This window comes from Phymastichus coffea, unplaced genomic scaffold (genome assembly GCF_024137745.1).
Source record: "Phymastichus coffea isolate CEN01 unplaced genomic scaffold, Cenicafe_Pcof_1.1 PCOF00114, whole genome shotgun sequence".
NCBI lineage: Eukaryota > Metazoa > Arthropoda > Insecta > Hymenoptera > Eulophidae > Phymastichus > Phymastichus coffea.
Genome location: NW_026706925.1, coordinates 438,607 through 454,107, shown reverse-complemented (window position 1 = coordinate 454,107; position 15,501 = coordinate 438,607). Strand labels below are relative to the sequence as shown.

Here is a 15,501-nt window from a genome sequence, read left to right as displayed (position 1 = left end):
AGCATGTCATTATCACTTGTGGCTACGTGCATGGAGATTTCCTTTCTTCTCTTTGCACGGTGGACTTATCTATGTATGCTGCATCAAGGGTTGTTGTAGCCCAGCATGGATTTATACAGTGTCTCGATTTAGCTTGCACTGCGGTAATTAGGATTCTTCCGAAATCACTTGTTCGCCTTTTGGCTTGATTCTGAATAAACGCCAAAATCTTCTGTCGATTAATAATGCAGTGTGAAAACTTATTAGCGATGATAGCTAGATAGATACATGGAAAAAGGAATTTTCCGCAAGAAGGATTATGAAAATTCATTTTTTTTCTTCTCTCGAAATTTTTCACGGTGGAGCGAGGGCGGGCGGGGGGGGGGGGGGGAGAGGAGATAATTCGCAGGGAATTTTCGTAAGGAGGTGGATTTTGCACAGGAAAGAGATAGGTAAGAGCTAAAAGATGAGCGCCTCGGAGAATGCGCATCGCGCGTGGGCAAATTTGAACAACCTCTTGCCGTCAAATACTTGCAGCTGTCGTCATAAATAACAATTTCGACGATTGTTCCTTCATCAATATTTAATGCACTTCGCTGTGGCAATCAAAGCAAAATGAGATGCATTGAATCTCGTCGAGTTTCGAAAAGTTGCTTGAGTTTGCGACGCAAAAAACTGACGAACGAAGAAGAGGAAGAAGCTACTTGCGGAATTTCAAGCTATTCGATTATTAGGAAATAAGAAGGATCAATCGGACCTTTCCTTATCGCTTTTCGGATATCTAATTAAAGCACGCCAATTATGCGGCTTTGATACTTCGTCATTCTGGACCTTCCTTTTAATTTTCATCCGAGTGAGGTGGGCAGAGGGAAATTGTTGGACGACTACGAAGAATGCGCCAAGTTTGACGATCTACGCGACGATTCGTTCGTCGCTCTCTCTTTAGACGAGATTTCATTTAGTTTTTTCCATTCTTAAGGGCCATTCTATTCATTTGATAAAAAGACATACTATTCGCGTGATGTCTTCGAACGGCGAAAGACGAAAATTGAAGGAAGTCATCGGGTATTCCAATAGTGAATCAATAATACTACTTGGCTATGCACTACTACAGAAAGCATTGTTAATCGGCTCTTACATCTCGAAACTTCAATAGGATCAATAGAACAAGTGATTCGGGATATTTCTAAAATTGTTATAAGCAGAGTGCATTTGGACTCAATTGAATTTTAGTGTAACTTGCCAGGTCTTTCGCTAGTATCAGATTCCATTGTAAAAGAATAGATTTCCGTCAAAATTAGCTTAACACACATTATCCGCGAGGAAAAGACCACATCATTAAAAATTCATTGGACTGCTAACGAGGGCCAGTTAAATCGTCGATAAACCGATAGGCTTAACGAGCTCTTTCAAACCACTCAGATGATGTACATTTCTTTTTTTGAATGGAGATGCGCGACTTTTTTCCTCTCTCGAGGGTGTGTTCCAGTTTCTAATGAAAAGCCTTCCGTCGATCATTGCACGCTCTTGCTATTCTTCTTGTCTTCTTTTTTCGATGATTTTCGCCTGCTGTACTTTTCCACCACAGTTCTATCTATGATTTTTTTTTTAAAGAATTTTGTTGCGTTTTCTCGAAAACCGTGAAGCTATTATTTCCAGATGACGCACCAAATCTTTATACTTCATTTTTTCATCAGTTAAAAGAGCTTTTTTTCACAGTAAATCACTTCGCCTAGGTTATTAAACTGATGTTTTGAAACTCGCGCAATCGTCGAAGTTAACGCAGTTACGTTGAAAATCGAAAATAAGCGAACTAAAGTTCTACCAGAATGTAAATTAACTTATCAGCAGATTCGGGGTAAAAATATAGAAAGAATCGCCAACTAGTTGACGGCAAAGAAATTAGTTAGAGCGCAGTCGGTAGTTCGAAAAGCAATTGTTATTAAACTTTTCCGAAAGTTCAACGCTCCCCTGCAATCGCTTTACATACATTTCGCACTTTTATTCCCTCGCGTTTTTTTGCCCGCTCGCATATTAATAGCTTGCACCATCAGAGAAAGGCAGTGTCTCTCTGATGAAACGACAAAAAATAGTAGAATCTTTGAAAGGCTGTTTTTACAAAAGAAGAATATTAATTTGTTATGCCAGTCCCTATTCGCCAGGTAAATCAATTTTCGTTAGAGCTTTAAAATTTTGGCATTATGAATTTTCTCGTCGTCGGAAGGGGAGGGCTTTATTGAAAATACGTGGTGCGGCTTGATTTATTATTTGCGACTCGCACGTTCACCGAAAATAAATTCGCGAGCGCATATATATATATAACATTTGCATATGCGCGCGTCAAAAATCCCTTCCTCTTTTCTGCACTCGAACAATTGTCATATTTTACGACGGAAACAATTGTAAAAAAACACGTATCTATTTGATTTTCAAATCCAACGAACAAGTCAAAAGAGCATCCGTTATTTTATAGCACAACGGTCACAGGTATATACATACTCTCTACGTATATACGAGGTACACAAGCGGGTTGATTCTCTCTCTCTCGCTCTCTCACAACAAACAAACGCACAACTAATCAAGCACTTATCAAACAGACGCATCGCCCTCTCTCTCTCTCTCTCTCTCTCTCTCTCGGCTTCGCGTATAGAAACGCCCCCTCGGCGCACGTAACATTTCCGCCCGGCGACTCACAATAGGCCTTTGCCGCCGCCGTCGTCGTCGCGACTCGCGACGGAAGCCGCCCGGAAAAATAAGCCGAGCAGCAGCGCCAGCGTTTGCTCACAGAGTTTTGATTTTAATTCATTCGCTTTTCGACAATCCCGTGTTGTATATTGTATTTCTGATTGATGACTTTCTTTTCATGCTTTTTCGGTTGAGGGCCATACCCCGTTTCTTATCACACGAAAAAAAAGGATAAATCGTGGCGCTGAAGACGCTCTCTCACGCTGCAATCTTTCATGGAATCATGAAAGAGAAACGTATACGAAAGAATGACAAAAGAAAAATGATTGCGAGAGTGCGAAGTATACGTCATCTATGTGACAACCGCAAAGTTGTCTTTTTGTTTTTTTGTTTTTTTTTTTATTATACCGCGGAAATCTTAATCAAAAGCGTAACGAGTCGTTCAATTAGCGTCGCTTGGAAAAAGGACAACAAACTACAAAGTAAGCAGAGACGAGAGGAGTTCATAAACGACGACGTTAATAGCCGTCACAAGTCAATCCAGGTCGTCGTCGTCGTCGTCGTCGACGACGAGAGAAAAAGCGCGAGAACTACGAAAAAAGGAAAAAAAAAAGAAACTCGCGCGCGAAAAAAAAGAAAAGGAACATGTATGAGAGGTAGAAAGAGAAAAAGCAGAGAACGTAGGAGGAGTAAAAAAAAAGAAGAAGCGTCGCGCGATTCCGCTTGGCTGACGAGCTGAGGCGAGGTGCGCGCGCGACACGTTAATAGATTGAAAGTAGTCCCCGGAAAGATTTTCACGTCGCTCGCTTTTTTTTTCTTTTTCGAGAGTGATTTCCACTCCCTAATCTCCCTGTTCGGAATTTTTTTCTCTCTCACTCGTTTTTATGGGATATAATACTCGTGGAGACTTTGGCAGCTTGAATAGTGGACTGGAAAGAGCATAGTTGTAGGACCGCTGCTGCCGCCCGCGGGTTTGGGTACCGGATGGAAAAGTTCTTTCGACTGAGAGTCATGTTTTATGAATTTTTCGGACTGCCAAGTTGTCCCATCCCCGCTCTCCTCTCTCTCTCTCTCTCTCTCTCTCTCTCTCTCTGTCTCTCTCTCTTCGCGATGATGCACCTTTTGACTGGCGATGATTGTTTTTTTTTTAACTGTGACCAGACTTTTCGACAGTGTGCACCTTTTTTGTATTTTCTGCGAATGCAGGATTTTTTATTTTGTTTTTGTTTTGTTAGGAATGAGAATTACGTATGGAGAATCTATAATACACACTAGGAATATTTTGATTCATTATACTGATTGCAATTTTTGGATTTGAAATTGAGACACAAAACATATACAAATTTCATCGTATCTAAATGGAAAAGATTGCTCGATAAATTTATTTATTCATTAATAATATTGCTGGAACGTCATTATCCTAACTGTAAAAAATTACAATATTAATGTGACGCGTGTTAAAAATATGTAAGATACATTAAGCAATTACGTTGATAATTTATAATATATGTTATAATTTGTCTGTTGTAAGTACACGTTCAAAAAATCCGGAAATAATTTCACAATGTAATTTAAGTGATGAAAACCTATGGATAATACATGTATAAATAAAAAATAATATAAGCGAGAATTCCAAATTGTGTCTAATAACGATTGGATAGGACCTCATTGTACTTAATTTGATTAATTAAATTTCCGGAAAAAGTAAATATAGATGGTTAAATTGTCGTTAGAAAAGTCTGACAAAATCCAACAGTCACAAATATGCAGTCGTAATAAATCAAATGTACACTCAAAAATAGAATCGCACTCGAAATTAACCAACCGGAGGGCGGAAATAACCTTTATTGGAAGCCAAAGAAAGCCATTTGATAATTACCAACGAGAATTATTTCGGGGACGAATGAGATTCAAGATCATAGTATAAAAGCGCCATCAAACTATTTTTCGCGGTGATATAAATAACGAGGCGAATGCATTGACATCTCTCGATAATAATTCATGTGCGCTTGCGAATATAAAATCACTCTATTACTATGAAAAATAAGGGGCGCGAGAGGACGTGATTTTTTCGGCGCCCACACAGGTAATAGAATATTTTTTCGTTATCGTCGTCGCGTGCCAACGACGGCGAATAGTAAAGAGGCACGCGATGGGATTGGATAAGAGGCAAATTACGAAATCATTAGCCACTTTTCGATCCCGATAAATATCTATTGAATTATCTGTCTCTCGTTATGATTTATTTATCGCCGAGAGCGTTAAAAATATTTTCTCCATTTGCTGACTTTGCCGAGCGATTGACCTTTCTTTTTGTATTTTCTTTCAAGTTTCGCGTGCAGATTATCTTTATGACGAATAATTTTTGCACAGAATAGCAGATTTAATGTGCAACCGTAATAATACTGCTTGGCGTCTGTAATTTTATAAATTGCAAAGGTAATATAGATGAAGCTATTAATTTTCGACGACGCTCTTTCAGAGAAAATGTTTTTTTGTTTTTTTTTATTTTGCAATGTAATAAAAAAATTAATATCGATTTTAATAAAAAGATACAAATTATATCATTATTTGAATTTTGTGAAAAAAATTGATCGCATAACTACGCTTTGTGCTATAATATTCGTATGAAATTGATAATGATCGAAATTATTACGATTTTTCAAAATTTGATTCGATCATTGCCATTGATACATTTTCTTATAGAAAATTATATGTTGAAAGTGATCTAACAATAATTCAAAAGAATCAATTTTATATTATGCAATATTATACAATTATCGAAATCATCGAAGAGAAATTTGTGCCATGAGATGTTGTAATTGTGATGCTCGAAATTCCCTCAAGACGAGTACGTGTACGTTTAATAGAAACAACATAATTGTTCTAAAAGATCTTCTCAATTTCACCCTAACCGGTGCAATTAAAACTCAGGGCAAACGAGAGTTCACAGGCAGGTTATATGCCGGAGTATATCAAGTCTTTAAAATTCCGCGAACGTCGCGCGATTGATCCTACCTACGTGCGAAAACTCCTTACTACAAACGTTCGAAATTATTTGCTCACAGATTTGTTTTTCTTTTTTACAATGACGATAAAGGTTGCCACTCTCTTTTTTGTGTTATTACTCGAACAATAGATTTTTCAAAGTGCCTGGAGGAAGAAAAAGGGAGTGAGTGTAAGAGAGATGTATTTGAAAATCGACTGGCTCTTTTTTTTCAAATTGCTTCTTAGAATGTACACACACTCATAGGGAAATGGAAGTAGGATTTATGCTTGCATATACTCGTTTCCTTGCTTTCTCATATTTGCTATCGCCAGCAGAAAAAGCTTTTCCCCTATTTACCGCGTTGAATATTCGAATTTACAAATTCCCCTTCATGCACCTATCGCTGAAGTATGCAAGTAAAAAAGTATAAAATCCAGTAATTACAAAGTGACAAAGCAGTCGAAGCGTCATTTGCGTAAGTTCACGAGAAAAAAACTTTAATCCGAATCAGTTAAGTCAGCCGCGGCGAACCGCTTGTTTCCCGATAAACGTAAAGAAAGAAAGAAAAAAGAGCGAAGCTCAAAGCTGTGGAGGAGAGGGGAAGGTAATAAACGCCTTTAGCCTCAACGGCTCCCCCACCTCTATTTTCTCGCTCGGAACAGTTTTTACCCGAAAAAAAAGAGAGAAATAGCCGACGTTTTATATACATGCGCGCGAGTTTTGATGTTAACCCCCGAAAAATAAATACACTCTCGTTTCTTCGTCGCTCGTTGCGAGAGAATTCCAGGTGCGCGAGTTAGCAATAACTTTCGTTCAAATCGCAGCGGAAAAGCCAAATGTCGAGAGTAATACTGTGGAGGATTACAAATGTGCTCTTTCCCGCTCTCGACATCAGATGTATTTTAGAATCCGGCATTTACGCTTACTCTACACGCTAACTAAGCGGACTAGGTTAATTCCCCCTTTAGCTTGTCTCATTTCAAGAACAGCCAAAATCTTGCCAACTGCTTAACCCGGACCCTCGAAACGATTGACAAAGAAGAATCCGCATCTGCGATACATTGAATTACACCGCGCTACATATCTACCTAAGGCTACTGCAAGCACGCCCATCGTATCCCTGCACGAAAGCCAACTGATGTTCACGTGGAGCTTAATAAGCTCTCACCCCCTTGTCGAAGAAAGCAGGCGCGCTAGAACGCCTGCGATGACGACAACTGTTATTGATTTTCCAAATGCCCGCTCGTTACGCGACTTATGGACTTTTCTTCCTCCTCCCTACCCTCCAAGGTGCGAACAAGCTGCACACACAGCCTCCCGCAACCAGCCAATATCGTAGCCCACCCTTACTACCGCGCAGGAATGGGTACAACTTGCGGCCGATACTATACGACGCTGCTCCGCTATCACCTAACTTACCTACTTACCGACCGAGCGCCTGGCCCACGACATTAATGTATATGTATATTTTTTCCGATATGTATGAATTTTCCGCCCAGTGCTTTGCGAATGCGGATTTACTTTTATTTTCACTGTGCGAATTTGCTTCAATCAATGTACTTTCTATTCTGTCTTTTTCGTTCTCGTTGGTTTTTGAACAAGGGCTCATAATTCGGTCTTCATTAAATTGAATAAATTTCATATTTATTTCAAACTAGCACTCTCTACAAATAACAAACATAGACTTTCGTCAGTCAGTAGCCTTTCTTTCACAAACATATAGATAGCAAAGAAATTGCTATACGACACAACGGTATATTCAAACTTTTGCTCATCGTGACAAGAAAGGTGTATTAATTAGCGGTGCACTAGTAGTAGCAGGCGAGGAACGGTTAGGCAATCGTCAAAATAAAATAATCTTATCCTTCATCAGTCATCCAATTTCTCCGATCTATCGCACTGAAACAATATTTATACGATGAATCAAACAAATTGTATCGTTATTGTCCTACTCTTATCTATCAAGCCATCGATAAAAAAGGAAACCGACGAGACTTTTCATCCCCTAATCGAGCGACCATCGACTTTCCTGTCTATCTTTATCTTATTTGCAAGCTAAACAATTGCTTAGCTTCGATCAAAGACAAAAAGCAAAATAATGGTATGCGCTCTTCCAAAAGAAACCATAGAAGGATATAAAAAGAAGGGAACAAACCCGAGAGAGCAGAGCGCGCATTTGTGCTTATCGGTACGTTGGGAGAATCGCCGCGAGCATATCCATAGATTTACGTTTTGTACGTATGCGGTAAAAAAACCACCCGCGCGGCATGTCGATGCGGCTTGATGTGTAGTCGTGGCTGGATTACGCTTTCATGCTTTCTGCCTTTCAATGCTGCCTTTATCTGCTTTGCTACCGTCACGCTGTTGCCGCGCGCTGTTGTCGAGTTTATTTTACTTGCTGTGTGTTAAGGTTCGTGAGGACAAGGATACATACGACTTTACTCCACCATGACGAACGCCCTATACTTGCAGATTATTCGAAAATCAATCTTTCTTCTTTTGATAAATGATCGATGATCTTATAAGCGGTTCTGCGTTTTATTATATGAACTTATGTATACGATTGTAAAGCTATGGTAATGAGAAGTATATTTGATACTTTGAAAGTTTTAACAGCGTAGATAACAAGTTATGCATTTTTTTATGTTTTTAATGTTATTTTATTGAATTACAAGTTCTGATAGAAATTCCAAATACTCTACTAAATCCACGTAAATGATTAGTCTGTTTTTTTTGTTTCCTAGCTCTGATAATCCAACAAAAAAGAATATGTTAAAACGCGCAAGAATTAACAAAAGAAAGTTTTTTTTCGACAACTACTGTATTCATTAATTTAATAAATAATTAAAATCTGCGGCATCAATGAGAGATTTTACATTTAATTTACAAATTTTTCAATTTAGCAAATCTGAACCCTTGATAATTAACAGTCTCTCTCTCTCTTTCTCTCTGTCTCTCCTATAAAAATCTTAAATTTTACTTTATTCAAATCAAATCTAATAAAAAGATAATCATTGGAAATATAATATTAAGCAAGTCGTTGATATTTTTTTCATTCATTATAAATTAAAAATCTAGTGTCGCTTTTTCTTGCTATAGATTGAATTTTATTATATTTTACTGAGCAACAGTAGTAACTTTTCTAGGAGTCAATTGAATTGGTTTAGACAAGGGACTCAATATATATTTTCTAACAAAGTCATGAAACGAGAATTTTTTTAACTATATAAGTGGATATCGTACGTTTATACAAATAAAATAAGCAAATAAGCATCTATTAATAAGATTATAATTATTAATAATAAACAAATTTAGTTATCCTTCAAGTATCTTTCTTTAATTTTTAATCATACGTAAAAAACATTGATATACAAGATTTAATTGTTCGACAATAAAACGCAACATATAAATAATAAACGCCACCATGCGGAAAAGGAATTATCCAAAGAGAATGAAAAAAAAAACGAATGAAAAGTTTGCAGCTTTAAAGGAAGTTTTATGTGTGACGTTAACAATTCATAACCACTACACGTTGTATATCGTGTGATGCTATACTGCACACGTCTTCGTTTACAGTCATGTCTTGCAACTTCCGGCCTACGCACAATTTATACACTCGCACGCACGCGTCGAATATGACCTCTCTAAAATAATAAAAATCGATCGATCGGGCAAACTTTTAATAAAGTATTTGATGGAAAGTTTTATCATCTCGCACACATTAATATGTCAATTAACGATTTTGCTATTGAATCTGTACATGACAAAAGAAAAAATAAAACGGAGTATCTGAAATAAGTAATAGTCTCAATTGCACTTTTAAAGATTTATTTATAAAAGTATATCTTTTTTTATTATATCTTCAGTTATGTATTGTTTGCATATAATCGTTACATAATTTTTGCATTTTACTTTGACTGTAAATAAAAAAAGTTTTTTTCTCTTCACATGCTATGAATTATACTTAATCGCTAAAAAAATCATCTGATACAACACGCTTACAACAAAATTCAAGTACAAAATCGTTCAATTAAAACTCGTTTATTTTTTCTTCTTTATTTAAAACAATCACTCGCGGAAGTGTTAATCGCGTTATAAATTTACGATCGTACGCATTATCAAACACGCAAGAATTATTCGCAATTACTTTTGTACACAAAAATTGTTTTTTTTTTTCACACGTTTCTACTTCGTCGTATTTTACAAGGTATTACTTAATAAATTGTAGTTTTTGTTCGCTGATTTGTTTTTCTTTTCATGTATAAAAGTTAAGTACTGAATGTATTCTTGCGTATTCGTCCATCCTTTAGTATTTTAATAAATACAGATTAAACGTGCAATTCAATACTAAATAATCATGGCGATAATCTTCCTTCTACAAGAAACAAGAAAAGAAAACAACAATAAAATTCATTTTCATTATTTTTGTGCCTTTGACAATACATTCGAAATGACATCTTTGTTTTTCTTAAAAAATGGAGCTTCGTGTACATAGTATTCAGAATGATCGCTGTACTATTTACGTAGTTAAGACAATAATTAGTATAATACATAAAAAGAAAGACGAGAGAAATAATTCATTAATGGGCAAATCACTCGATCGTCTCTTTGAATTTTGTCAAAGAATTTTAAGTTTGATCAATCAGTACAGGTCAGAAATCACAAACTCGCTGTATACTTTTTTCTCTCTTGCTATAGGGTACAATTGAATTCTAGAAATGTGCTATTATCCCTAAAAGTCATTAAACTTGGTTCATTGTGGAATGTAACTCGATTATTATTAATTTTTTTATAATAAACTTTAAGAAAATTAGGGGTACATATAGTAGTATTAAGTTAGATAATTTTCTGTTAAATATATTATAATGTACTATCTACTTAAGAGTAAATAAAGAAGCATTGAGAGTTTGCGAAGACAAAACTTTAATGGGACATTGGTACGTAGAATCTTTGAGAAAACAAAATAATAAATATATTAAGTTTATCAATATGGCTCAACAAATATTGTTAAGCCCGATGATAATCTTTTTCATCTATTAACCTAATGAACCATTGTTATGACTTCTTCAGATACTTCTAAAGGTATTGATAAAAATATTTTAATGATATTTAGCTAATAACATCAATATTGCTAAGTTTTTAATAACGATTCTCTTTAAAAAAAATTACAGTTTTTTCGCGTTAAATTATATCTACCCCTCGAAGATTAAATAATAAATGATGAACACTGCTTGTATGCAATAGAGAATAATAAATACGACAAGGGAAATATCATCGAAATCGCAAGAGATCTAGAAATATGCTATGTTAGTGTTCTTCCCTTTTGGTGCTTAAATCGACGTTAATAAGTTTCATTAAAATTTTTTTTTCTGTGTTTTGTTGGTTTTTTTTACTTTTGTATTGAAATTACTTGAAACCTTTCCTCAAAATCCTCTTATATACGAATATCGTCCATATTCTCGCTTATCGCAGTAACCTCGACGGGAATTTCACAAGATGTAGTAACTAAACTAAAATATATAATTACGGTTATAATTCAGTCCACCTGGAGCGTACATTACGATTGATATCGTGAGCTACTAAGAGACGTTGTTAATAAAAAATAAATAAGCCCCTTTTACTTTACGACATTTACTCGTAATTACTCCTTCAGCCAATTTCTTTTATTATCGATTTTCTGTATTCATCGCTCTATTCTTTCTAAAAACGCTCTTCAAGTTGTGTATTGAAATATGCCGTGTAAGACCAAAAATATTTATATTCCTAATTACTGAAGAGTAGATTGAAGTTTGATGATTATAGTTAGTCCGCTTTGTTGTGAAACTTCATTTTTCACTGGTATGAAAAATAAATATGTGATGTCTACTTATCTAATATTGAATTTTCAGTTTATTACTATTTAAAAAATACCGAATATCGCAAGTGGTTATATCTAGAATTATAGAATTAACTTTTTTGATAGATTCAATTCAGAACTTGAAGACTACCAGAGCGACACAAGCGATGACTACTTAAAAGCTATTGAATAAACGATTTTTTTATACATCTGGGATTAGCAACGCTCGACTAATTCGAACATTGTATTTTCTCTCGAATCGACGAATGACACAAAAATAATCTCTTGTTGCATCTGACCCGCAATTTGTTTGACTCTTTTATCAACAAGTATGAGGAAGTGTTCGATAAAATGTGATCGTAATTTTATCATAAATATATCTCACAATCATTCACTCGATGTTCAACAATTGGCTTGTTCATTATCATTGACACAAGGTACCAAAAAGAAAATGATGTAAAAAAAGCTAAACGCAGAATTTGGGGTATTTAAATTTCGCTATTGTATGCTGTTTCATAAATTTTCTTGATAAGACTATTGTAAATCGTCCAAATTTACTTGAACTTTTGTCGTTGGAAGAAAGAGATAGATATAATATATATCAGTTGTAATAATGAATTTTCCGAAGCTTCTATCTGTTTCATTTATTCCATTTTACTTTACATTGTCTATCCTCCCTATCAGTAAAAACTATATCATCACTCGATCGCAAATCAAGTTGCATTCAGTAAACGATAACGATTATACATACTTTTTTCTTATATTTGTTCAACTATGACCACATTGCTTCGCTGCACTTCTCTCTTGCTGGGAAAAAACATTGCCTTAGCGATACTCCTTTTAAAGGAGCACCGAAAAGCAGCTAGCGAATTGCTGAATTTCTTTTTTGTTTTATGATACACGAGTTTCGGTGACTAACTCTGATGTGTGACGACGATGACAATGATGATGATTTCTTAGCCGCTCGTTCATAATTTATGATTACTGGTTAGCCACGTGAGACCCTCGTAGAGTCCGTCACCGCTCGTTGCACACGATGGTTGCACATACCAATTTCGGTCTCGTATCCGCGTTAGTCCAAGCTTCTCCTGGATCTCGTGTGGTTTCATTGCTGAACAATATACAGAAATTATTATAAAATTATACCATTAAGACAAAAGAGTATTAAATGTGATTTTTGAGATTACTTTTGATTCTATATTCAAACATATAATAATTGACAAATTACAATTAATAATTCAAAGGAAATTGATATAATATTATTTAAATAAATCGAGTTGGTTTATTTCCATTTATAGTTTAACTTTGATGTGAGCTATAAAAAAAGAATTCGTTTTCTTACATTCTGGAAGATCCTGTTTATTGGCAAAAATAAGAATAATAGCGTCCCTCATTTCTCTATCATTTATTATTCGATGTAATTCTTGACGTGCCTCATCAATTCGATCCCTATCGGCACAATCGACTACAAAAATGAGTCCCTGCGTACCTGTGTAGTAATGACGCCAAAGTGGACGTATTTTGTCTTGTCCACCTACGTCCTGAAAATTAGATAAAAACATATTTTTTATTTATAACTGATCATTTTGAATTAACATATCATGTATGAAAGAAAAATATGCAATACTCACCCACACATTAAATTTAACATTTTTGTATGTGACTGTTTCTACGTTAAAACCAACAGTGGGTATAGTTGTTACTGATTGGCCTAATTTAAGTTTATACAGAATTGCTAATGACATTTTGTTAAGAAAAACATGTTCAGTTGGAAACCATAAAATTGAAAAATTATTAAACTAGATTCCATTTCAAGTTTTTATGCGTACAACATAATATGATAAGTAGTGTGTCATACAATGTTTTTTATTTCATGTTAATGACTCACTTATCTCACATCATATTCAACTTTTTCCATCTTCTCACTGAGGAGTACGTTTCAACCAATGAACTGAAATTACAAACAGATTTATGCTAGTATTTAATAATACATATAGCTAAAGAGAAGTTGACTGAGTATTGTTTTTCACATTTGATGCATTATTATAATTTGAAAATGAAAGTCTTCCTAATTATTTTAGCTATAGAATAGATCAAACAATCTTTAATGATTGTATAATAAATTTAGCTAGACTTTAATATATAAAAATTAATGAAACGAAAAGTCAAAGACTAGTCTTTATATCACCATTGATGTTAGCTCTAGTTAGAAATGCAATGGAGCGGCACTGATTAATGTACATTGATATTCTGGGGCAATAAAGATAATGAATAAAGGATACTGGTTTTGCCGGCTGCATCCAATCCCAGCATGAGAATGCGCATCTCCTTGTTGCCAAAGATCTTTGACAAGAGCTTGCCCATCCTACTGGCAGATTTCCTACGCAGCTGGCACCTAAAGATCAAGTCATTAAAAATTATTGCATTTTAATAGTTTATCTTCTTGGTTTGTCTATAAATAGCATAAGCTGACATATAGAGGTTTTCACTCTCAGAGATCATTCTACTACATGAAATAGGCACTGATATGCAAACACATATGCAAACACCTATACCCACACATACACTAAGCCAATACATTATCTTCAGTTTCATAACATGTAAGGTAGGAAGAGTGTGAATGAGAGTTGCCATGATACTCATTTCCTTATCATTCAATGTTTGGCAATTGCAAGATAAATAATTTGATTTTAATAGAATGCCATATTCATTGAGATATTAAAATCAATGATATAGTTAATTGTCTGTTTTGATAAATTTTATCAGATTTTATTTGAGCATTTCCACTAGAAAAATTTTTTTATGTTTTGTGTACAAATTTTATTGATAAGATTGTACTGGATGTTGTGTAACTGTTGATACAGCTGAGTTTGATAGAGAAAATCAAGATATTTTTTTAACATCACAAAATAACATTAAAACTTTACAGCTGAGAATCAAACTCGTCCCTTTTATGTGAGTATAATGCATTTAATGATCTTTTGTTGATGTTGAATACTTAAAATAGTACAACAAGTGTTCTAATTCTATTTTTGCCCTTACAAATTCTCAAGAAGTCATAAGCCAATGATGGAGTTGTTAAACATCATTGGCTGCGCTGAGCACTGACACCAGTAACGAAGAATGCCAGACATGTGTCCACAGTCTTGCCTATGAATGCAAGCTGCACAATGAAAGAATAAAACAACTCGCACACGCGAATGAATACACAACAGACTGTTGTGTAGACAATTGATTTTCAAGTGGGTGTGGGTTCTTAATAGATGTCACATCCTATTTACAATCGCACTAGAGAGTGAACCCAACGGTATATCTCAATCGCTGCCAAAGATAGAGAGTTAAGGTGGTAAACGAAGGTGTCACACTTGGTCTAAAGTAACAGAGTTGGAAAAACGGACCTGGAGCTGCAGGTTAAGTTGAGTAATAAAAGCAGCTAGGGCGCGGCTTTTTTGGAGTACAAAACAGTGTTATATCGCTCGTATCGTAGGGGGGAGGAGAGGGGGATTTGAAGCAACAGCAAACGAAGGAAAAAAAGGAACGACGATACTTCCTGGTTACAGACACGTATATATCTTAGAATTTCACGTGTGCACTCACCGAACGAAGAATCGCGGCCGTCATCGGCTGCACTGCACATCACAACGTTGCGACTCCTTTTTTTCTCACTCGCACTCTGCTTGTCTGTCTTTCTCTTTCTTTCACTAAAAGCGGACGCAGCACGAGAAGCTGCTACTCAATGATGTATGTTCGCGTGGACGACGACGACGATGATGCGCCGAGAGACCAACGGGAATTCCTAAACGGCTGTTGGATTTTACTGACTGTCACTTACCGTATTCCAACGTACCTGACGCTCTGACGTTGTTCATACGTCACGAGGAGGGGGTCGTACTTTTAAAAAATTTTTTTTTACCCACCTACTCTAGATATGTATATATATTATGTGTGTTAGGCTCCGTGCCGCGTTGAGTAATTTATCGAACACGCGCGTTTGTATAAGCTTTATATCCAT

General features: G+C 35.6%; 1 protein-coding gene across 1 annotated transcript; it reads right to left on the bottom strand.

Annotated features, from left to right (window-relative positions):
* Positions 1–8,974: 8,974 nt before the first annotated feature.
* Positions 8,975–15,321, bottom strand: LOC131670733 (ADP-ribosylation factor 6). The gene is made up of 5 exons (XM_058946601.1): positions 15,087–15,321; positions 13,772–13,884; positions 13,121–13,224; positions 12,832–13,030; positions 8,975–12,600 (listed from the first exon to the last, which is right to left on the bottom strand). The coding sequence occupies exons 2-5, from the start codon at positions 13,851–13,853 to the stop codon at positions 12,458–12,460; spliced, it is 528 nt and encodes a 175-aa protein (XP_058802584.1). The 5' UTR covers positions 13,854–13,884; positions 15,087–15,321; the 3' UTR covers positions 8,975–12,457.
* Between the last annotated feature and the right edge of the window lie 180 nt (positions 15,322–15,501).

What these genes read in the sequence shown, in the direction of transcription:
- LOC131670733 (XM_058946601.1), bottom strand. Translation starts at nt 13,853, where the DNA reads ATGGGCAAGCTCTTGTCAAAGATCTTTGGCAACAAGGAGATGCGCATT. An exon ending in GGATGCAGCCGGCAAAACCA is followed by an intron (nt 13,225 to 13,771) that starts GTATCCTTTATT and finishes AAATGTCATTAG; the next exon opens with CAATTCTGTATAAACTTAAA. An exon ending in ATGTTAAATTTAATGTGTGG is followed by an intron (nt 13,031 to 13,120) that starts GTGAGTATTGCA and finishes TCTAATTTTCAG; the next exon opens with GACGTAGGTGGACAAGACAA.